Source organism: Anabrus simplex, chromosome 4 (assembly GCF_040414725.1).
Source record: "Anabrus simplex isolate iqAnaSimp1 chromosome 4, ASM4041472v1, whole genome shotgun sequence".
Taxonomy (NCBI): Eukaryota; Metazoa; Arthropoda; class Insecta; order Orthoptera; family Tettigoniidae; genus Anabrus; species Anabrus simplex.
Window position 1 is genome coordinate 408,253,349 of NC_090268.1, and position 25,804 is coordinate 408,279,152.

The 25,804-nt window shown below is 39.5% G+C and overlaps 1 protein-coding gene across 1 annotated transcript in view; it reads right to left on the bottom strand.

Moving 5' to 3' along the window:
* mRpL13 (mitochondrial ribosomal protein L13) overlaps nucleotides 1-17,357 on the bottom strand; it is a 62,354-nt gene extending 44,997 nt beyond the window's left edge. The window contains exons 1-2 of the mRNA XM_067146616.2: nucleotides 17,197-17,357; nucleotides 6,437-6,560 (exon numbers count right to left, since the gene is read on the bottom strand). Coding sequence (XP_067002717.2) covers nucleotides 6,437-6,560; nucleotides 17,197-17,238 — 166 coding nt within the window. The 5' untranslated portion in view covers nucleotides 17,239-17,357. The remainder of the gene's footprint in view (nucleotides 1-6,436; nucleotides 6,561-17,196) is intronic.
* Nucleotides 17,358-25,804: the final 8,447 nt, after the last annotated feature.

Here is a 25,804-nt window from a genome sequence, read left to right on the forward strand (position 1 = left end):
TGGCCAAATGGAAATCCCATTTCAGAAGCGAAGCTCAGCGACATACGCTCTAAAAGATGCCACTGATTTTTATCGTAAACTCTGCAGTCATCCAGGTATTGAAGACGATATTGATGGATTCGATTGCCAGCAAATTGATTTCATTGCTGAAGATGAAACTTATGATACTTCTCATTCCTGTGTCAGATTGAACATTATAAAGTAAATGTCCAAATGCAAAAAAAAAGGTGGACCAGAGTAATCAGTGTAGACATGACGTAGGCATAACAACCAGAAAACAAATTTAGAATGAACTCTCCCTCAGTACCTAAGGAAAAAAAAAAAAATTCAAGAAGAATATTTCTTAAGTTTGGAAAAGTGAGCCTTGCGAATATCCTGAGGATTAGAAATAGACTGTAATTGAGCAATAACAGAAGGAGGGAAAGAAAGGATACGGTATGGGCCAATCCAAATAGGAGAAAGCTTAGCCGAAATGTGGTGTTGGGTAGAACTAATAGGGTGGTTGTTTAACAAAACTTTATCAAAGATCTTGAAGTTGGGAGGACGGAGGCGGGAATTACATGTTTTCCTGTGAAGATCTCTTGCATGATGTAAATTACGAAGAGCTTCTTGTAATAGAGAGTCAGTAAGCAGATGAGGAGGGGTATACAATAAAGAAGGCAAATTCCAATTTAAAGATAAAGGAGTATGAAGATCTCTTCCCAAAAGTAGCTTGGCAGGAGAAAAGGAGGTAGAATCATTAACAGTAGCATTTAAAGCTAAACAAAAGTAAGGAAGTTCAATATCCCACGATTTTTTATCTTGGGAATGAAAAATGGAAAGAAAAGATTTAAGATTGTGGTGGTAACTCTCATTTGCCTGAGGGTGACAAGGTGAGGTACAAACTTTTTTGATTCCATAGGAAAAACAAAAGTTATAAAAAAATGTTGAAGAAGAAATATTACGTAATGGGCGTACAACGAGAAATCCAATAAGGTAAATATTTAGGAGTTCGATTTGAAAGATTTAACCAAAGGACTGACAATATCGATGTAGAATTTCTCGGCCGGGTAAGTAGCGGGGGAAGCAGCATATGTCCCGAAAGGTTGATGATTTGGGGGCTTATGCTTCTGACATAAGTCACAAGATCAATTTGGGGCCAATAGAACTGAGAGGCAATGCGAGAATACGATTTCGCCATGTGTTGTTTGGTAGCTTGTTATACCTTTGATAGACAGGTATTGTGGTAGCTCCTGTGGGTTCAAGTTGAGACGGTTAAATATCTGCTCTGGTTATGATCAACAGCATGTTGTGTGTTTATTTTGTTTTTCCTGAGCCTGAGAGTTATTTATATCTGCTCTGAGACTCGTTTTGGGATGTTATTCTTTATAGGTCTCTGGGTATCTGGGCTTGTGTCACTAATATCACAGAAACAAAGTTTGTGAATTTGTCTGCATATGGAAGGTAACAATTAAAAACACTCAGTCTATTTCAGAAATTCTTTCACTACTAGGAAGATTATTTCCCCCAGTTTATTATAGGCTATATTCCATTATAAGGAGGTTGATTCATGTCATGGCAACTATTTTTTATTTCCAGACAGTGTGCCAACACATGAAAATAACTATATAGGCCTACCTTGGAAAGTAAGTTGCATGACTTTTGTAATATTGCCATCAGATGGGGCCTGAGTGCATCGATCTGGAGATGATCACGATCCCGATATCAGTCATCTGTTGACAGCTGTGCATAATGGAGGTAACCAAAGGTAAACAGCATTCGTACATCAAGATAGATAGCCTTTCTCCATGGCTGCAATGCATGACAATGTCATGCAGAGCTACGGCAAACATTGGGTAATAATGCTATACCTTATCGTACAGTAGCAAGGTGTCAGCTAAAAAACATGCATCAGTGGCTGTGACTGAGCAGGGCCTCCTAGAAGACACGCATTTGACTGTGAACGAATTGGCCCAGCATACTGGTATATTCCTGCTTCCTGTCCACTGCGAGACAGGTTGGCAGTTGACTATCTTCGCTGTTTGGCAAAACACTGGCAACCAAGAATGAGTTAGCTGGAAAATTTATAATGTCCAATAATGGACCATTTATAGTGGTATAATAAATGCACTCACTCGAGACAAATATTTCAGGTTCCCTATGGGAATCAACATCTGTATCATCTGATGGCCAAGCAGGCATCAATTTTTGGTAATGAGACAAAGTCTCTCATAGTGCATTGGTACTGCCGGTGGCTCCAAGTAGCCTACGCAGTGGCCTCCACAGTGTGCACTAGCCATGCATCTTGGTGGGTGTGCTAGGTACCAACTGATGAGCCCAACTTGGCACACGGGGGTGGAACGCTGGCAACCAGGAATGAGTTAGCTGGAAAATTTATAATGTCCAATAATGGACCATTTATATTGGTATTATAAATTTACTAATTCAGGACAAATATTTCAGGTTCCCTATGGGAATCAACATCTATATCATTCCAGTGAATGGCGTTTTCCTGGATCACCACGGACATGCTAGTTACGACGAAATCCTGACAGTCAAGGTGTTTTAGTGCATCATCTACTTCCACAGGGACAAACTGTAAATGCACAATATTATGTGTCATTTCTGTGGTATCATCTTCGCCATACAGTATGAAAGAGACACCGAGAACTGTTGGGCAACACTATAATCCCACATGACAACCATATTCCAAAATCTCAGTCCTTGTGACTTGATTTTTTTTCTTAGACAATTTCACTTTTGTTTGTTAAAGGAACATTTTGAGCATATGGCATGGAGGGCTCACATGTCGAGTATGGTATAGCAGGAGGGTTAGGGTGAAAATTGTTATTGGGGTCCATTAGTGATCCAAGTCCTACATTTACTCACTGTGTAGCGTAAGCCAAAATAAATGAATGTCTGGTCCTCTTATAAGTAAACAGACTGCTCATTCTGCTAGAAGTACAAGTAATGCTCCTTGGCTATAGGAACTGACGTGCTAACTGATGTAGAGGCTAAGGAGAAAGATGTAACATGACAGACAACACCAAGCTAAATAGTTGGCTGTTTGGTTAGGGCTGTGTAGCTGTGAGCTTACATTTGGGAGATTTGGGTTCGAATCCTACCATCGGCAGCTCTGAAGATGGTGGTTTACCATTTTCACACCAAGCAAATGCTGGGGCTGTATATTAATTAACGCCACAGCTGCTTCCTTCCCAATCTTGAGTGCCATCCTTGCGTCATCAAAAACATTCAATGTGTTAGTGCAACATTAAAACACTAGCACAAAAAGACAGGCTGATCGGAGGTAAGTTGTTATAGGACTGTACACTGTTGTTACCACATATTCAAAGAGATTTCTAATCCTGACTTCAATGTAACTGGAGCCTTGAGCAGTGTAACCCTACGGCATTTTATTTCATAGTAGCTAGCATTCATGAATGCAGCATCTGCAATGAAATCACACTCAAAGAAGTGGAAAAGATGGTAAATAAACTACATTATTGTAAAGCAGCAAGAATAAACGAAATTACACTTGACATGGTGAAATATAGTTGGAACGTAGGGTTGGAATGGCTTCATACAGCAAAAAATGTCAGTAAGGCATCTTCTGATTCATTCATTCATTCGTTCATTGGATGAAAGCACTAACTGCAGCTACATACAATATAAGCAATGGAAAATAAAAGATGGCAACAACTAATGAGGTATTTCACTGATCAATATTTATAACACACAAGATGTTCACAGTTTCTTACAAAATTGTAAACTATTTTAATCCTCCTAGTCAATATTATATATATTTTTTGCGTCCAATTAAGACGAGACGCAAGATGTGTTGCTGTGGGAGCAAGTCAGTCGAGAGCTGCACTCCATAAGCAGAGAACACAGATGAAACAAGTGGGCCAAGTAACACTAAAATCAGACGGTTCTACTTCAATAATGCTTATGTACATCAGCCCATGTCGGAACACAAAAACTAAGCCAACAGTACATAGATACCAGTTGATCCACACCAAAGGACAACAAAAAAGCATTGAAACAGAAAGACTTCCAGCTCAAGACTGTTTTAACGATCAACATTTCCGTTTTTTAACTTTCATCATGCTTTTTAAAAAACTTTTGAACTAACATTTCATTTTGTGTCTCTTATGTTTTTTATACATCATACATGTCTTACAGAGAATGACCCAATGCCAGGTTGAAACATGTCTATTTATGTGTGAACTTTCATCTTAATTGGGCATAAAAAAGTATTGACTAGGAAGATTAAAGTAGTTTTTGTACAATTTTGTAACCGTCAATATGGATTCAACAATGAGATTCATAGTCTGTAATCAGGTGTTCACAGGCATTTTGAAAAGAACGGTGGGATCAATGGTGGAGAGAAAGTAAAATGAAAACCTTTAGTACTCTGTCATGCCTTCTTTAGAATTACAAAAACTGAATATAACTGTCTACTTCCCTCATAGAGATTTTTTAAGCACTGGATGCATACAGAAAATCTGGTCCTGACAGCCTGCTGCAGCCATAAACTTTACTGGTTTTCATGTTAGCCATAAGGAGGGATTACAGATTTTTTTTGCTAGGGGCTTTACGTCGCACCGACACAGATAGGTCTTATGACGACAACGGGATAGGAAAGGCCTAGGAGTTGGAAGGAAGCGGCCGTGGCCTTAATTAAGGTACAGCCCCAGCATTTGCCTGGTGTGAAAATGGGAAACCACGAGGATTACAGATTACAAGTAGGTTATTACAGATAGTCAAAGGCATTTAAGATGACAATTGGACTGCAGTGAAAACCGAGGTAGAACGAGTTCTTCGTTTAGAAGTTGTTATAGCAGTTAAATAGCTTATTCATATTTGCTGTTCATGGTATACTGTACATGGATCACTTGCTGAAAGGCATAAAATTGCAAGAAAGGATTCAGTTTGGTGGAGTTAGGAAATATAGTAAGCAGTTCAGCCTACTCTATGCTAAAGGCATGCAATGTAATATCTAGAGCCTGAAAGAAGAACAGGGAGTATGATTTGATGATTAGTGTTCAAAATTAAAGTGAGTCAGTAGGGAAGAAACTGAAGAGGATTGAATGTCAGGGCAGCAATTCAAAACTGGAACAGGGGGATTATTTCAAGTATTTAGGATGTGTATTCTCCCAGGATGGTAGCACAGTAAGTGAGATTGAATCAAGGTGCAGCAAAGCTGCAGTGAATTTGCAGTTGCAATCAACAATATTCTGTAAGAAAGAAGTCAACTCCTGGACAAAACTATTGTTACACCGGTCTGTTTTCAGACCAACTTTGCTCTACGGGAGTGAAAACTGGGAGGACTCAGCATATCTTATACTTTAGAAGCAACAGACATGAAAGTAGCGAGAATGATTGCTGGTACAAATAGGTGGGAACAGTGGCATGAGGGTACTAGGAATGATGAAATGAAGGCTAAGTTAGGAATGAACTTGATTGATGAAGCTGTACACATAAATTGGCTTTGGTGATCATGTGAGATGAATGGAGGAGGACAGTTTAATAGGAGAATAATGGACTGTCATGGAGGGTATGTGAAGTAGAGGGAGACCAAGACAATGTAGGTCAGACTCGGCTTTCAATGATCTAAAGATAAGAGGTGTGAAAACTAAACAAAGCCACATAGCTAGTTGCAAATAGGGAATTGCACAGATGGTTATTTAATTCACAGAGACTTGAAGACTGAATGTTGAAAGACATAACAGTATATAACAAAGAGGTATGTATGCAGGATCCTTTGGATAAACATAGATAGCTAAAGAACTTAATAGTATATTTTCTTAAATCAGGGTATATTTTGCTAAAAATACACTTATAGGCTTATTGGCTACAGAAGAATACACCTACAATTTCTATTTCAATTTTGTTTTCTATGGCACATGTACGTAATTACTGCTAACATCTCTTCAACATCCATTTTGGAAACTGCTGTTTGCTCGACTGGCATTACAGGTCGCAGTTTGCCTGGCTGTTTATGCAGCATCTTTTCTGGTAGCTGGATACCATGGCATCACTGTTAGTGTGTCTGCCAGAGCTACTATTAGGTAGAATCCTGGCATTTACCTAACATGAAAATGGGAAACCAAGAAATACCAATTTCAAGACTGCTGACAGTGTGGTTCGAATCCATCTCCGGAATGAAAACTTACAATTACACAACCCATACTGCATATCAAATGTGTTCAGAGTGTAACTTATCATCATGTACAAGATATTTACCACAGTAAGTATAGGCCTATTGTACATAATTAATTTTCTGTAAAATTTACATTTTAAATTAACATTTTCTCTTCCTCCCACACTAAATTAATACTTCAAATCTGATTTCTGGGCTTTCTTCTAATGAATGAAGCCATGTCACTCTACTGACTGTACAAACAACAAGATATTTTAAAAGCATCGTAAACTTACGTTCTGAAGATGTACTTACTCAGGGGATGGTAAATTGGTTTATTTAAACCTCTCAGGTACTTCTGGATAACAACAGCAGAGTCAAAGGGATTTTGCCAGTTTGCATCAAACAAATGCCACTCTCTTGCAAATGTGGTCCATTGCTGAAAAAAAAAAAATTAAAATAAAATACTAGGCCTATATAAAACTGGGAGACAAAAACACTAATAGAAGATTCAATTTAAAGAACACTGACTCCAAGGTTTATCAGCTCAAATAACAACAAAAGTTTAAAACTTAGAATGCCCAGTGTTGTTGGTAATAATTTTACAGACATCAAGATCAACACAAGAACTGAAGTAAATGGATCGAATGACAAAACAAGGTTAAAAACCACAAAAATGAATGACAGTATCATTAGAAGGGAATAGACTTATGTGATAAAAAAATTGAAAATATTTTTCTTAAATAACTTAGTAAAAGATTGAAAAATATGTATTAACGTTATAACAGTATTTTGTTTCAATATTACAAAATTTTAAGTAGGCCTATGCATTATAAAGAATTACTTGTCAATCATGTTGAGACAGTGCTGGGTTAAAATAGTTTGCTGTTGCAGTGAACGACAACTAAACTGTCTCAACGTTTTCCATAAAAAACTGATGGCAGTTGGCTTGAAACAACGCATGCTACCGTGAGAAGGATGGTTTACATCACAAAAAGATAATCTTGCATATTTCATCAAAGGGATGTCACTGACACATTTCTCAATTTCACAAGCATCTTTGTACCCTTTCAGAACTTTGCAACTTTCACAAAGTATGAAATCAAAAAAGATTTAAAAAATTGAAGCATATTTTTAAATATCTGTATAAGACCTTTTACTTAGGGGCCTACGCAATGAATTAATTTTTTCCCAATGCCTTGCCTTTCATTAAATGTCTCAGTCAACAAGTTGGTCGATTTTCCTAATTTCTTTATGGAGTGACACAAGCATCATCGTTATTTAGTTCATCTATCACTGATTTAAAATTTTCAAAAGGCTATCTCTGTAACACAAAATGGCTTCTAATCCACAATGAGTAATTGTGGGTCCGGCAGAAATACAAGATTTCTGGATCTGAACAAATTAGTTCTTGTTGGAGCTTTTACAAACACATTTTTTTGCCACTTCAAATTCATTTGTCCAATTATGGATATAAAGAACATATAATTATCCAGACATTAGTGATTATAATATACAGACACACATACACAAAGTCTAACCCCTTATGACTTGCTTTGCTTAGCATATATATTGAATAGTAATCTAACGGTGATAAGTTTTCTAACACCTTATGCCCCACTTTGCTCAGCACATATGCTGTAAAAAAAAAAACAATGGTGATAAATGTGATGTAGCTTAATTAGTAAGTTTGACCGATTTTGGAAAAAAACCCGGAAAGGCTAGATCAGGCAGCAGTGAAACTTTATTTTTTGGACAGTCATAAAGAAACTTAGAATGGTGATGATGATGCTTGTTGTTTAAGGGGCCTAACATCTAGATCATCGGTCCTCTTAGGAAAACGAAAATCAATGGAAAATGTAAGGAATATACTGAAAATCTTCTCAGTGTAAAAGGAAATTTCTCTGCTGAAGTCCTGAACAACCAAGGTCATTGAGAGGAAAACAATGATGCCAATGAAATTACATTCGAGGAAGTGAACAGGATGGTGTATACCTACAACAACGGTCTTTTAATTTTTTACAATTTGCTTTACGTCGCACCAACACAGATAGGTCTTATGGCGACAATGGGATAGGAAAGGGATAGGAGTGGGAAGGAAGTGGCCATGGCCTTAATTAAGATACAGCCCCAGCATTTGCCTGGTGTGAAAATGGGAAGCAACGGAAAACCATCTTCAGGGCTGCCGACAGTGAGGTTCAAACCCACTGTCTCCCAAATGCAAGCTCAGAGTTGCACGACCCTAACCGCATGGCCACTTGCTCGGAACCTACCAAAAAAACAGCAGGGATAGATGAAATTAGACCTGAAATGATTGGATGAAAATAATAACAGCACCAATCTACAACCAAGTGAACAGGAAGGATTGGAACAACTAAGAAGGTATTTCACTGATCAGTATTTTAAGCACGTGTTCACAGGCATTTTACAAAAGAGAATGTGATCAATGGTGGTGAGTACGGTAGGTTGTATGAAAACCAGTTCTTTTCAGAACACAGACAGGTTGTTAGGATAATATTTCCACTATGTATCAACTAACTAAGAAAGGAGGTGGTAGGCTGGAGTTACTTATGTGAAACGTCTATAGAAATACGAAACAAGCTGCAATGTTCAAATCATTTCATTTAACCACTTTAATCACCAAAATACTTTATGGGTAAAAGGAATACTATATTTGAAGATATTGTACTTGATGGCGAGACTGCTGGGCCAGAAGATATCAAGACAGGGAAGAGCAGAGTTGACTTATAAGTAGCCTGGGATTTTATAATGGGGACAGGGGAAATCCAGCTGGGTGCCTGCTGATGCTGACCACAGTGAATGGAATCACCTGCATTTTACAAAAATATCCACAATTCACATAAAATAAGCCAGCTGAATATAGACCTTAAGATAAGTGAACTGCACTGGACAAGAAGACTTTAAAACACAGTTTATTACTCAGGGGATAATAATATCAAAAGGAATGGTGTAGCTTTCATTGTGAACAAAATAATTGTTCACAAAACTAATTGTTTTCCAACCATCAACAACAGAATTATGATAATCAGAATAAATGGAAAACCCCATGCTATAACCAGATTGGAAATTTACACTCCAACAACAGCTGATGAAGAGAAAGAAATTTCTAGATAGATATTGTTGTTATTGGTGGCAAAGTTAGGGATCAAGGTCCTTTCTTACACTTAACACTTCTTATTCCCTGCAATCCAGCAGGTGATGAACCAAATTTCAAAGACAGATGTCATCTATATAAGGTAAGATCAGAGGCCAAATTTTCAAAATATTCAAAGAAAAAAAAAAAATTGTATTATGTAATTATTTGGACTTTTATGAATATTTTGGTATACTACTTATCATAAAAATCTAATTAATATATTTTATACAGAGTTTTTAAAATTATGTGACATGACTGCAAATATGGCCTCTGGGCATCACACTGGAAAACTGTTTATCTACAGAATATTATTCGATCTAGAAGGCTGTGGTTTGGATTATTTCTTTGTGGATTTTTCTGCTATTTATTCCTTGGAGTTCTAGTGATTGTTCTTTGTTTATCTTCAGTCTGGGAGCACGACTTCGTCAACTGCAAAGCAACCCGCGCGACATGAAATTATCTGATGGCAAAGGCATAAAAAATGCTGGTAGGCTTACCGATAAGGTCATAGGTGAATTCCAGGAGTACTATGGAAAAGATATCAGAGAAAATACCCATGATTTGGAATCAATGAAAAGGGCTGTGTGGGCAACCTACTTCATAGGTTGTCTACAGATAAGAACCGAGTTCACCACCTGTGACCACCTGCACCAAACACATGGTGTAAATACATAAAAGCACAGGCAGCTGGCACATTGAATGAGTTCCAGCATAAAAACCCCATTCCTGAGGCAGTAATGGAGGCAGTGAAAACAGTTTTCAGACATTTAGCACACCCTAACTTACTAAAAAAGTGTCTTTATGGGCGGACACAGAAGATCAACGAGTCATTCAACAATATTATCTGGTCTCGAATACCAAAAAATAACTTTGTTGGCATAAAAACATTGAGGCTGGGTGTATCAGATGCTGTAATCACCTTCAATGATGGCAATAAGGGTAGGATCCAGGTCCTCCATAAGCTGGGAGTGAAGATAGGACGTAACACGGAAAGAGCCCTGCTGCACCTTGACAAATTATGAGTGCACAAAGCTGAAATTGCGGCTGAACAAATGACTAAGGTGGCAAGAAAGAAGAGAAGAAGGAAGAAATTTGGTATCAGGGATGAAGAAGAAGGCTCAGACTATGAAGCAGGATGCTATTAGCAGTAGGGCATCAACAAACAATAGGAATGTTGACATCATGAAACTTTAACTCAGTTTTTCTCAGTTTAGTTTTTTCCCACACATTTGTCCCATTTTCTCAGAAATGAGACACAACAGAAATAGACCTATAATTTTTACACATATTATTCAATATAAGGTACTGCATATGTAGATCTACACTCAGCTGTATTTCACTGGTAGAACTCATTTTATGACAAGAAATATGTAAATATTTTCATAAAAAATAACTAATTTTTAAAAAAGACAGTTTTTTTCCTAATCATCTGATCTGCTTGAATCTAGATCAGTAAACTGTTACAGGTTCTATGTAAAACTGATGAAAATTACAGCTTTCTATCTTGAATAGTTCCTGAGATAATGGGTCACCAATGTAGAATATTTAACACTGTCAGTATAGGGCATTTAATCTTACCTTTAACTTATAGGTGACTTCAGGTGACAATGGTCAGACTCAACTTTTAATGATTTAGTGATAATAAGAGATGTGGAAATAAACAAGGCCACAGAGCTAGAAGCCAATGGAGGATTCTGGAGGTGCTTGGTTAATTCACCAAGGCTTCAAGGCTGAAGACTATAGTGAAAGTGTCTGGATCTATGTAGTTTTCATTTCTTTATGCCTTACATTGTAGGATCAAAGTCTGGTAGGGCCAGATGGCATTTATGAGTGAGACACACCTGCTTTACTAGATTTGTTGGTAAACTTATGTAAAAACCAGCATTCTAAACAAACTTTTGCCAGTGTCTGGAGAAGCCGTCAACCATTTCAAGGGTAATAAACAAGTACATAATTTTAATATTCATATATTAGGAACTGGACATGCAAGACAGTAATTTGACCAATAACATAAACTAAAACAAGTTATATTAGACAAATCAACAATATAGTTCACTTCTTGCCCATTAAATAAATAAAATGTGCTCTCTTATCTCTCTTGCTTTCATTTTAAAATGCAGTCTGAAGCAATAAGCATTTTTTTTGCAAGTTGCTTTACGTCGCGCCGACACAGATAGGTCTTATGGCAACGATGGGACAGGGATGGAAAAGAAGTGGCCATGGCCTTAATTAAGGTACAGCCCCAGCATTTGCCTGGTGTGAAAATGGGAAACCACAGAAAACCATCTTCAGGTCTACCGACAGTGGGGTTCGAACCCACTATCTCCTGAATACTGGCCACACTTAAGCGACTGCAGCTATCGAGCTCGGTAAGCATCATTCTGCATAGTTATGTACACACATATGAAGGCTGAAACGAAGGTACATTTTTCCAAGACACAGAATTATGATATTCGTTAGACCAGCGTATTACAGTGTATGGGATAAACGTAAGTACAGCTGATACATAAATTACTGTAAAGTGCATTCAAGATGAAGGAAATATTCTAGACTCTATGACTTAGTTTATGTCTAGGAAATACCTAAAAGGCTAAGTTTGTCTAATCATTAAAGATACGTCCAAAAAGTACGGAAAGCTTTCCTCCAACTCATAAATATCTGCAACTGTTAAAGTTCACTGCCGACTCACTTATCGTTCAGTCTACTAATTTTGAGGGTGAAATCAAGGATAGGCCTAGTTTAAAATGTCTTCAATACTGATGAGGAGCCTAATGTGCAGAAACTGAGGCAAGTTAAGAGATAACCAGTATGAGAAATATGAAATATGGATAAACATACCTCTCTGTGGTAGAGGGGTGTTGCAGTTCCCAGTTTGGTCAAAATCAAACACCTGGATTTCCATGAAAAAGGTTTAACATTATCTCAATGGATTAATTCAATAAAAATGAACTGTAATACTATTGCAGTCTGCAGTATCAGTAGTAGAGGCCATGAATCCCACTGCCGTCACTGCAACGAGAATGAAACCTTCCTCCATGCTTTTGATTTCTGCCAACAAGAATGAAACCTTTCTCCATGCTTTTGATTTCTGCCATAAAGGGGATCTACTAAGAAATAACAGACATCACAAGTTGTCTCAAAAAATCAAGCAAGTCTGAAGTACCAGTATTTTAAGGAGTGCCAAGTATTTCATCATAAGCGTGCTGATATCATAGCAATCGGAAGAAAGAATAACATCGGCTTTGTTATCGATCCAAATGTGAGCTTTCGAAGGAGGAAACACACAAGAAGAGGCACTATGAACTGTGCTTTAAACATATGGAGGAGAAATAAAATACGCCGTTCCAAAATTGGGAGGTGATTGGACTACTGTTTGGTGCTTGAAGAGAGATATCTATAGGCTAGTGCTATCAAAACAACATGCGTGTTCTGACAGTTCGCAGCACGTGGCGCTGAGCAAAGGAGTGGAAGTGCTGCGTTGTCACATGATCCGGCAGGAGTTACTACATCACAATTAACACCTCTCGTTCTGCGCTAGACTCTGCAGAAAATAATATCCATGTACGGGGATCATGAGAGTGTTAGAAAAATGTTAAATATCGTTGCTATTATTCCAAGGTGGCTCAGTAGTAATTTTATCAGCTCAAATATTGTAAGAAAAATTCCTCATTCCCCTTCCTCATAGGCTTTTATCAGCCTATCTCCGGAAGATTGATTTTAATTTTAGGCAGATTTCAGTATCAGAAAGGCACTTTGACAGGCCTGCTCAACATTCTGGGTTCAAATCCGGGTGATGGTGAGATAAATATTTAAGAGAGATTTTTGTAAAAAGAGGAGAAATCATTCAGACCCTGTCATAGGCAACAGCACAATTTAAGATGCCAGCTATAATTGGAATTAGAGTTGTGAGAGGTAAAAGTCCATCTTGTTCTTTCGAGTACTTTTAAACTTGCAATCATTAGTCATGGGACCTCGTTTTATTGAAATCCGAAGCAAAACAAAGACACCTTATATATTCTAACCATAGGCCGTGATTCCTAATTTCTAAAATCTCACATGCCTTGTCTAAAATTCCAAAAATCAAAGTCCATCCACCTTAATGAGAAGGAGAAGAATTTACAATTATTATTTTCAGAGACAAAAAATAATAAAATTTCGAAGGGTACTGGAAAGACCTCTTATACTTCAATTCAAACATTTGTTTTTCAAGGCAATTTTGTCGACTTCATGCTAAAACTAAAATTTGCTTTACCAATTTTCAAGAAAAATCTGAAATTACATTATATGAATGTGATACTAATTATCAGAAAGCAGATTCCCATACTGGTTACTCAGCTTTAAAATGCACTTTGGAGAAGTTCATCACAGTAGAAAATTACTCACCTTCACGGTGTGAGTGGAGCAACTCCCAGGGAGGAATCGCTTTCTTCACCTGCGGAGCTGGAACCGAGGGAGATGATCATTTCTTCCACACAGTATTCCAAAACTCTTTCCTTTTTTCACTGCTTGTGCGTCAGTTCCCATGTGTGGTTCACAATACAGGCTCATTTTCCTGCAGTGATATTCTCAATACCCTCTCCGGTCAGTCTCTCTATTTCAGCGATGGTGAACCTCTTGCTGTTCTCAGCTATGTAACCCTTCATTCACTTGTGCCCAAATATTTCCTATGGGGTTCAAGTGGGCATGGTAAGGATGCAGCCTGATCACCTGATGGCCATTCATTTTTGCTATCTCATTGATGACATAAACTGGCTTCAGTTTGTAAGTTATCACAAGCTCCATTAGCTCTGACTTTGTAGTACAAAGTTCAATGGTAATATCTCTGTTCCGAGGCAAGACATTTCTTTCTACCCCAGCCAGCATGTCAGCTTTTCCCGTCTGCATTGTTGGGGCTCTGTCCGCTATTACAGAATGGTATGGAGCATTAACCATAACAATGGTGGACTTGGGAGGGATGTTCTTAAGGAGGAAATTTTCAAACCATGCCGTGAAGGAAGCAGCATTCATTTCTTCATGGTAGTCCCGTTTTTTGCGACCGCAACAGGAGGAAACAATTTGGAACGAAGCCTCAGGCAGTGCCAGCATGCAGGACAATGATCCTACCTCCCTTTCCTAACGGAGCTTTCACTGTGCCTTGTGGAGTTCTGTCTGACCACCCCTTGGTTAAGTTGTGGCCAGCATTTATAAATGTTTCATCAAGCCACACAACGCTTTCATAATCTGCATTCCTAACAGCCCTCAAGTACATAGCGACAGCACCAAGCCACGATATCATGTCTCTTCATCAACATAGTTTGGTTTGAGTATTTTTTCAAAGTGAAATCCTAACTCATGAAGGCAGATTCGAAGGGAAGAAGCACTACCAAAAAACAATTTATCTTCTCTAAGACTCTTATGTAGTTTCTGTAGTGTTAGGTCATCCTTTGTCTTGTAATAGGCATATATATGCCGTCAAATTGTTCCTTCCTGGAAACCATCCATACTGGTCACACGTTTGTCATAGTGCTGGGTTTTGCCCGGTGTTGATAACCCATCATGTAGGCCCTAATGGTCCAGATACATCTACTCCCTCTCTTCCCCTTCACCTTCTTCCCAAGGCTCCTTTTCTTTTCTTTTTCTTTCCCTATTCTAATTACTGTAGCTTGAGAAATTTTTAATGCTGCTGCTATTCTTTCTACAACTTTGTTAACGTCTATAAGTGGGCCTCCATTTTCCCTTTCAGCCTCAAAATATTCTCGTAAGGCACATACCATATCGTGAGCTTGACCACGAATAGTGAAGGCATGGCTCCCCATTGCCCTTGCCTTTTTTCGAGGTGAATGAATTCTTGGTCACCCTCGTTGTCGTTTAGCGGCGCTCTGAACGGGTTGCAACATTTTGAGTTCAGTAAATGAGAAGGTGTTAAAAATGACACTATATTAAAATTTACACTACACTGGAATGCCAGCCTTGATAACGATCACTTATTAACATGAACACAATAGCACTATAATATTTAGCTGATTTCAAAAACACATGATACAGATAATGACATAAAGTAGATATTGTTATATAGCCCAGCCACATGTGCTAAGGTATATTATATTGGCAACATGGAACTCGGACCGACCGCCTCACGAAGCTTTAAGACTGGAGGTAGGAAAAGGGAGAGCGCATGTCGAGCTGGGATTGGCTTAAACGGGAGGCGTGTACTGGTTGTCATAGCAACTGCTACCTTCTACTACCACGCTCAGAGCTGTCAGAACACGCACGTTGTTTTAATAGCACTATAAATTCAGTGTGAACTTCTTTCAGAGTTTTAGAATTGGTATACTGGAATGGAAGAAATTGCCACTAATATTCTCCGCGATTCTCCAAAATGTAAATCACCATTTGTATAGTGCAACAAATTACAAATTAAATTAGATAGCTGCCTCTTCACAAAAAACTTGAAAAAAACATCGAATCAATAAATAATGGATCCAAAATATTACTGGAAAATTGTTTGAGAAATTAATTATGAAGCTGTATCTTCACAGTAACCTTTATGCAAAGGCAGCAGTAGTGTAGCCAGGATCGATCGATAGGGGGAGGTTATAGTTACAAAATGATGACAGAACATACAGTAATGAAGGTGCTTGAGCGTGTGTGGTGCGCACTTGCATGAGTGTCATTATAAGTACACTGATACAAGTAAATTATGTTGATATTCAAATTACAGTACTGGTACAGTACAAAATCTGATATTAAAATATAGAACAAGAACAATATGATCAAGGTCAACAGTGTTACAGCAAATGGTATGTTCAGATTACAATCTAAACTCCAACTTTTCAGGCTTCTTAGAAAATAGATTCAAGAGATCTATTGGTTTTACAATTATGTCTCTGTGAATGTTCAAGAGAGCCAACTCATTGAATCGACTTTCACTTGTTTACTGCCAGTTTCTGTTTATTTTCTTTTGTAAAAATTTCACAGGGTGGTGGTGTTCTAAACCCACCTTAGCTACGCACCTGAAAGGCAGGTATCATTTTTTACTTTTATTTCTCTCTGGGATATACAGTATATTAGTAAATTACACTTAGATAATTTTGTTGCCTGGATTATCTTTAATATTTTGTATTATTAAAAAATAACTGCATGTATTTGAATTATGATTACAATAACTGATTTTTTAAAAGAAAAGGCCAGGTAAACAAATGCCATCTGGGCAACAACCCTAAATGCAGATCTGTGGTGATTATCTGACTGATTTACTGAATACTGTCTCCCCATTTGGTTATCATCCGTGGCTGAGAGAAAAGATTACTCTATTCATTCACTCATGTGTTCATTATCAGTTCAACCAGCGTTATACAGTCTAGGAGGATGTACATCATGGATTGTCTCAGACAGGGTCAAGCTGCAGACTGACATGATAGCTGTATCACCTGGTCAAGTAAAGGGTTCATAATGGACCCCACAATAGAACCGAAGCATCATCCACATGATGTACATAAGGAGAAATCTGATATATATGAACCTACAATTCCATACTATGCCGAGAAATATCATAGATGTTTTAGGATTGATGATAGGAGCAAGAGGCACCATTACTCACACATTCCACAACTTTTGTAAGAAATTTAATTTGTACAATCAATTTATTAAGGACATTGGGTTAACAGCGCTGAAAGAATCGTTAGCAATAGTAAAAAATCATTTATACTCTTAGCTATATCTTTGTCCTGTGAGGAATTCCTCATAGATTTCAAAATTATTGACCGATCATTTATTATTATTAAGTAGGCTGTACTATGGTATACCTATCATTCATATACATATTGTAAACGACCCTGGTAATTATTAATAAATGTTTATGTAAGCTTTGTCTTTTTGGCAGCCTCCAAATGAGGGAAACAGAAATAAATAAATGCATTTCAAACTTTTCAAACAATACCTGAACTCTTTTGTACGCGCTCGGGATAGCAAATTTCCTCATGTTGTTCCACGAAAACCAACGTCAATATCCATCAGTTTCATAGACTTAAAGGCAATTGATCATATTATGAGGTTATGATAAAACGATAAACACGAATTTCAGGGAACACGTGATGTAAACAAGAAGTTTATTCCACAGAATACTTCGAATACTGGAATTAACTTCTAAGAACAAATAATGCTGTCAAGGAATAAATACTAGCAAATAGCTTAATATGATAATAATAAATGTTTTATTGCGCACAAATGTGCATGGAAAAAAAATAATAATAATAATTCTTATGAGCAGTCGTCTGTACAGAATTTTGTTAAGGATTCTATTCTCAGTTTACACTTAAGTACGTGATAGCGTTCACGAAGTTCGCCACATCTTTTGCACCTGCAGTCCGGACTTGGCTCATGAAAGCTCGCTTTAATACACAGGCGTTGGTGAAACCCATGGACTGAGAGTCTGGTCACAACGTGTCTCAACTCATAGCCTCCTTGAGTCCAGTTGCGGTTGATCATCGCATCACACTGGTAAAAGTCCCACCATATGCTGTCTCTCTTTTGTTGAAGCTCTTGTAGGAGTTCCTTATACGCTGGAGTGGCCGGGAGCAGTAGTTTCAAACGCAGCTCTTCCACAAAGAATAATTCCCTCGACAGTTGGTATACGAGGCGTGATGGAGTGTACTTTGACAGGCAAAGTACTTTCTTTAAATAGAATGCTTTCACCTTCTCTATACTATGTAGTTGCCTCTTTCCAAGATATATCCATATATTTTCTAATCCATAGGTGGCTACAGGACTAACCTTAAGATAATAGTGGAAACTCTCCTCCCTTAACACGCAGAGCAGCGGCGACAGCGCCTAGTGCTGCATTCTAGCGGCTCGAAGAGAACACTAACAAAAAGTGCTATTAAAACACTACACATTTCGACTTCTAACCCAACGAAATACAGATTTTTAAGACGTTTGCGTCGTTCTTGTAACATAATATAGGGAAGGAAAACAGTGGACGTTGATCTGAAAGAACCAGTGATAAGAATAAAACAAACTTATTATCAGATTAAAGCATTCGGTGGCCATGTTATGACTAGGGCCTACAGTCTCAAAGAGCAAATCACACATGCATTATCTTTTTTCTACTTGGTATTTTTGCTGGCAAGATTTTCTGCGTTGAATTATTGGTTCTATTCACATGTGCCTTTATGAGGACTTTGAAAAACTTATTAGTCAGTAATTTTATACAGCTGTTACATATGTCTTCACTACATTAATTCACTGACAAAATCCTGTCAGCTAATTTTCTTCTAATTTCGTGTGTGTTTTCTAACAAAAGCTGACAAAAACTATCTTCAATTTTCCTGATATTTTAGATCTTAACCGGGCGGGTTGGCCGTGCGGTTAGTGGCGCGCGGCTGTGAGCTTGCATCCTGGAGAAGTTGGGTTCGAACTCCACTGTCGGTAGCCCTGAAGATGGTTTTACGTGGTTTACCATTTTCACACAAAGCAAACGCTGGGGCTGTACATTAATGAAGGCTACGGCCGCTTCCTTTCCAGTCCTAGGCTTTTCCAATTCTATTGTCGGTGCGATGTAAAAAAAAAATTGCACCTAACTTTCCCCCACAAGTACTTGGAAACATCATCTTAGAATTATCATATTTCTTCATTTCTACCTATGTGCAAATTTCCCATGCTGTAATCAATATCATAAGATGACAATACATCGCTACACTCAGCATGAAGAAACTTGCTACATGCCCAGCCCATGACATAATGGTCTGCATTTTCTTTTGGTCCTCAGAATTTCATCTAAATCTGCCTTTCTGCTCTTCACAGCCGACTGAGTACATCTAAAAATCTATTAAATGCATGGATTTAATAATAACAAAGTTTTAAAGAAAGTATGTTCACATAAATGGAAAAAAATACAGGCAAGTAAACATTAACAGGTAGGCCTATACTCACATAATTTTGTTATTAAGAAATCTGTAAAATGACTTGCAATCACTTTATCTTTTGTAATTAAAACACCCATACATAGCACAAATAACTCCTCTTCCTGCCCTTTACAAAACAGTGATACATAACAAGCACAAAACAATTTGAAGTACAAATGAGACACTTCTAACATACACAGCTGACAGCAGTAGCAAGTGTAGTTATCTCCTCGAACCGCTAGATGGCAGGCAGAAGTGGAGTCGCCAGTTTCTCGCAAGAGTTTCCACTATTATCATACTAAGCTATTTGATACTAGTGAGCTACAGCAATGCCACCTAGACACTATGTAAACTATATTAGAAATGTGACCAGGATGAATCACCGCCGTCACGGCGGTGGGATGAATATAAAGATAATCTTGTTGTCACTTGTTGTCCTCGTTTTTTGGCTTTTATCTATCAATGAGCGAGGAGTAATTCTATAGAGTAGGTAGATGGGAGATGATATAGAGGTTGATTCCCATATGGAATCTGAAATATTTGTCCCGAATGAGTAAATTTATAATACCTATCATTCATAGACATATTTTAAACGACCCTGGTAATTATTAATAAATGTTTATGTAAGCTTTGTCTTTTTGGCAGCCTCCAAATGAGGGAAACAGAAATAAATAAATAAATGCATTTCAAACTTTTCAAACAATACCTGAACTCTTTTATATATATTATTATATAATATAATTTTTTTTGCTAGGGGCTTTACGTCGCACCGACACAGATAGGTCTTATGGCGACGATAAGATAGGAAAGGCCTAGGGGTTGGAAGGAAGCGGCCGTGGCCTTAATTAAGGTACAGCCCCAGCATTTGCCTGGTGTGAAAATGGGAAACCACGGAAAACCATCTTCAGGGCTGCCGATAGTGGGATTCGAACCTACTATCTCCCGGATGCAAGCTCACAGCCGCGCGCCTCTAGGCGCACGGCCAACTCGCCCGGTACCAATATAAATGGCCCGTTATTGGACATTATAAATTTTCCAGGTAACTGATTCCTGGTTGCCAGCGTTTCGTCCCCGTGTGCCAAGGTAGTTAGAGTAAGAGGTAGGGATCACGCGCAGGTCTCCCCACCACGCTTGGCCGCCGATGACGTCAACATGAACCCTCAGCGCCTTGTCTTCTGTATGAGGTAGGCTAATACACAGCTTTAGCCACAAGTTAGAGATAAGAGAACTTCATTGATATTTTAACATCACCTCACAAAAGGCATTCCACTTCACTATTACAGTAGAGTAATTATAGGAGATCAAATACAGTGTGAATCCAGCAGCGTTTCTGAAGTATTTCGATCTGTATAAAAGGTTGTAACAATGCTAAGACTGTGATCGCAGTGGAATGGCCTTTCCATATGTTCATGTTCTCAACACCTATGATAACAATAACAAGAGGCTCTAATTGTTACAGACTCGAATATTAAAGCTTAATGCTTGATGACTGCAAGAAATATGTCCGTTGTTCCAAGCACTATTGGGAAACTCTATACACTGTCAACAACACAAACAGAAAACGTTAGGAAACTGTCCACAAAACAAACAGTACAGTAAATGTTCTCCGAGTGCCAGGAATTGGCAAATTCCACGGTAATATTTGATAGGCCATATAAATTAATGAGGGTGTATATTAACATTGTTAGCACTGGTTTCATATACAACATAACAAATTGCCTTTCATAAAAAAACAGGTATGTTATAAACAAAGAATAATGCTGATATTAAAAAAAACACACTTATCCATAGCATCAGTGGAATTTCTTTGCTTTTGTTCTTTCTATATCGGTATTGTATTAACTGAAACCCGGTCTCTTGAATGTCTTATTTTTGTTTAAAGCGTCCATTCGAATAAAAGAACGGCTTCTCACAAAGCAACTTGCAAGCTCATAAATTTCGGGGAATTTCTTCTTCAGGATTTTCGTAAGGTTTGTGATGATGTTAGAACCCTCTTTCAGTTCTTTCCCATGGTAAAATTGAAACTACCGAGCTCGATAGCTGCAGTCGCTTAAGTGCGGCCAATATCCAGTATTCGGGAGATAGTGGGTTCGAATCCCACTGTCGGCAGCCCTGAAGAGGGTTTTCCGTGTTTTACCATTTTCACACCAAGCAAATGCTGGGGCTGTACCTTAATTAAGGTCACGGACGCTCCCTTCCCACTCCTAGCCCTTTCCTGTCCCATCGTCGCCATAAGACCTATCTGTGTCGGTGCGACGTAAAGCAACTTGGCTAAAAGAAAAGGAACTCTTTTTGAAATCTAATTTCCACCCCTTGTAGTTTGACCTGTATTCTCTCTGTAATTTTATTGCTTTCTATATCGAGGTTCTTCTTTACCCTAAGAGCTACAATATAGCCAGTGAAGTTTTCAAGCAGCTCATCACGATCCTTGGTTTCGCGACTGTCCTCGAGCTGTTTTACTTGCTCTTTAAGGGCTTTAACGAACCCTAGCTCTTCCTCCAGTAAAGAATAGGATGTTGTGGGCTAAACGCTGGCCTTGGCACACGATATCCGAGTTTTGATCGAGTTCATCAGTAGCATGTAACATATTTGGGCGTAATGTTTCATAATCTTCCGGAGAACAGATGGAATTTCTTATCGCCTCGGAAGCATTGAGGCTGAGAAGCAATGATTTCACCTTTCGCGTCACAGCTGTCGGAAGAGGATGATCATAAAGCCTTCCGAACCCTCGAAGCTGAGAAAGATAGCTTTCGATAATGACTTGATTACTTCTGTCACCATTTATTTAGGCCAGTGGCTTTAGGGAATACGTGAAAGTGTATGTTTCGTTCCTTCGCATGCCTGCTATGATTTGTGCAACCAGCAATGGCATGACAAAGCATACTGAAAAGTGTACACTATTACTGCTTTTTACGTTTTATCACATAAAATAACACACACGGTTTCTTATACACCACAGATGTTACTATCGTGTATTATTAGCACCTAGCTTCTGCGTGTACAGCGATTTTTATTCGAACTACCTCTACCTCATTCAGAGCAGATTCAACGCGAGGGTCCTGCGTGACGTCACAGCTCTGCTTTGCTACTGCGCACCTCTCTCGTGATCCCTACCTTGTATTCTACGTACCTTGCCCGTGTGCTAGGTTGGGCTCATCAGTTGGTACCTAGCACACCTACCAAGGCGCTGGCTAGTGCATACCGTGGAGGCTACTACTACTAACAATGCTTTCATTCCCCACCCTGACGGGGTGGGGCGGGCCACCTAGAGGGTAACGCCCTCTCTCTGGCCAAGAGATGCGGGCAGGTTGGGGAGATGTGATGGAAGAAGGAGGTGGGTAAAGGATGTGAAGAAGTAGGAGATGGGATAGGAATTATGTCTATGCCTAGGGATTGAACAAACGCTTTATTTAATTCATAAGTACATAGTAAAGCACATAGATGATTTACGGAAGGGTGTGAGGGAAAAGGTGTTGTTCAAGGGGGAGAGATGAAGTTTGGAAGGAAGTGCCGAGGTAAAGGTGCAAGGTGAGGAGATGGAGGGTGGCTGTCATATGATTGAGGGAAGCGATGAGAAGACGAAGGAGTTCAAATGTTGGGAGGGGTGGAGGGATGAAACCAGTTGGAGGAAGGGGTGGACACACTGGTGGAGATAGGTAAACAGGAGGAGGAACTGGCCGGGGGCGACGAGACGTTTGATCAGGGCGTTGGCGACCGGGTGAGGGTGGGGAATGAGAGGGTTCCACTCGATAATGTTGGCCGTGGACACTGGCACCGGTGGTGATGAGCTGGAGGACGGCCTCAGATGTAGACAGTTGGAGCCGAACCAGAAATATTGGGCCATGGGCGTTCCGAATCCGGATAGCACGTCGGACTGGAATGCCCGCTGCCGAAGTTCTTGTAGAACGTCCCTGTCGGAAATTTCAGGTGGAATTCCACGTAGTACACAGCTATACACAGCTGGAGGGGACGGTGAAGGTGACTGGGTCGATGATGTCTGGACGGCGGCTGCTGCGGTGTTGGCTGGCGAAGATATCGATGGCGAAGCGGCGATAGTTGAGTCCGGCGTGCTAGCAGGGAGTTGCTGAAGGGCAGTGGATGAAGAAATTGGGAGAGATGACAACATAACAGGTGATGGGTGACAAGTGGTAACTGTTGTGACAGGAAGAGAACAAAGGATACTAGCGGATGTCGTGGTGGTGGTGGTCGTTGGGAAGGAGGGCGGCCTCAGATGTAGACAGTTGGAGCCGAACCAGAAATATTGGGCCATGGGCGTTCCGAATCCGGATAGCACGTCGGACCGGAATGCCCGCTGCACGAAGTTCTTGTAGAACGTCCCTGGCTGAAGCGACGTCCAGGATGAGGGCTCGTGAACAACTGGGACAAGTGTTGGTGATTCAAAGAGTTGGGCTTGAATGTCCGGGGGGTTGGCACCACTGCATAGTTCTTACAATGGATCGTCGTGCCGGAAGCGAATGGGTGGCGGAGGGCGTCCTCTCCGCTGAGATGCACTAGAATCTGCGTAGAGGGTGTAGAGGTGTGGCCAACCGTCAGTCTCTAGGCGTTATGTACCGGGAAGTCAGCGGCGAGTAGGTCATCGATGATATCTTCTTCGGAGATGTCTGGATCCACTCCGGGGATGATACAATAGGCCATGGTCGTGGAGAGAACAACAGCCAACGAAGCGTCAACCTATATGCTCATTAGGGTCGGCTAGGTGGCAGGTAGAGATGAAGGCCGCCCGGCCGAGCAAAAATTGGAAGTTGCGAAGGCGGAGAGTATGTCCACTGTTGTGTATGTGGTCAAGTGTCCGTGTATGCCCCGTGGAGGCCACTGCGTAGGCTACTTGAAGCCACCGGCAGTGCTAATGCACTATGATGGTGGTACTGGTGATTATTGTTTTAAGAGGAAGTACAACTAGACAACCATCCTCTATATAACACTAATCAGAGGAAAAAATGGAAGGGATCCGACACTTCGAAAAATGAAGATATCGGCCAAAGGAAGACAAGGGCCACGAAAGGCGTGAAGGTGAAAGACTCCCTAGCCCTCGCAAACCTAATAGCGTCGGGGTCGGAAAAGAACATGAGTTGACCAAGGGAGGTCGGAGAGGATAGATGAAAGTGAGGAGCCTGGCACAAGTAAGTGGAAGCAATGCCAGGACTCAGCTGATGGCCCCGTGGTCGCCAACCAACGCTCCAAAGTTCAGAGCCCCTGGGGCCCCTTTTAGTCGCCTCTTACGACAGGCAGGGGATACCGTGGGTGTTATTCTACCGCCCCCACCCACAGGGGGACAATGCACTATGAGAGACTTTGTTTCACTACTAATAATTGTTGCCTGCTTGGCCATCAGATGATATAGATGTTGATTCCCATACGGAATCTGAAATATTTGTCCCGAATGAGTAAATTTATAATACCAATATAAATGGTCCGTTATTGGACATTCTAAATTTTCCAGCTAACTCATTCTTGTCCAATAACGGACCATTTATATTGGTATTAGATGGTAGATGTCACGCTACGGTGCACTGGGTGGTGCCAAGACAAAATAGCAGCTCCATACTTCAAACAAGCACCCTCCATACTTCAAACAAGCACCCTCCATATACTGGTATATAGTTTCGTCCGCTTACAGTGTTGAATAGATTAAATCGCATGAATTAACTGTATAAATTATGCCGTCTGTGTGTGCGGCATACAACTGCACAAACTGTAGAAAAACACAAATAATGTATTATATTGCAAATAATTTTTTTTAATAAAGTACACATTTTTTGGTGTTATTTAGCTGCCTAAAATAGGCTCTCAAATGAAAAAATCTACAACCTGCTACAAGGCCCGCTCCCACCTAGTGGAATGGAATGGAATCGAACCGAACAGAATTTGTTTTTAACATGTGTTTAAATGGGAGATAGTGATGGTGATCGCCACGAGTCGAATCGAATCGAACCGAACGGAACAGGATTCTCTGCCAAGAATATTTTTCGACTAGCGGAGTGGAATTGAACAGAATTATCAAGATTCGTGCAACTTCGTAGACGGTCAGGTCGAGATCTTTCGGACGACCTTTTGGCGGCAAATGTGTATCAACTTCGGCTGGAAAGTCAGCTGTTTCTTGGATACGGTGGGGAACGTTCTGTTTTGTGTTAGTTTATTTAATTTATTAATACAAGACACGGAAAACTTACCAATTTAATTCAAAAATATAACTTCCTCCACTACTAATTCAAAAATATAATTTCCTCTACTGCAAGACCCACGAGCATTACTACAACAACGTAAAAATAATGCCTGGGAGGAAATACGCAAGGCTATGGAAAACCAAACTTATTAGAATATTCAATTTTGTGGTAGGTTACTGTAGTCTATATACAATTTATTTCATAATTTTTGTTGACTTCATCACAAAATCATGTTATGTTGGAGTCCACATACGGCATATTAGTACGATAATTGACACCACATATCTTACGGGATCTATATTTAAGTGTTTATTATATTTACAGTGAACGATTTCTAAGCGGCATTACCTAGTTTTCAAACTGCCGTTTTTCGAACAAATAGTAGGCTACTGTATACTCAATTGCTCTGTTGTGGACAATAAATACACTTCACGGTCTTTAATTAATGTTACAGAGAGTT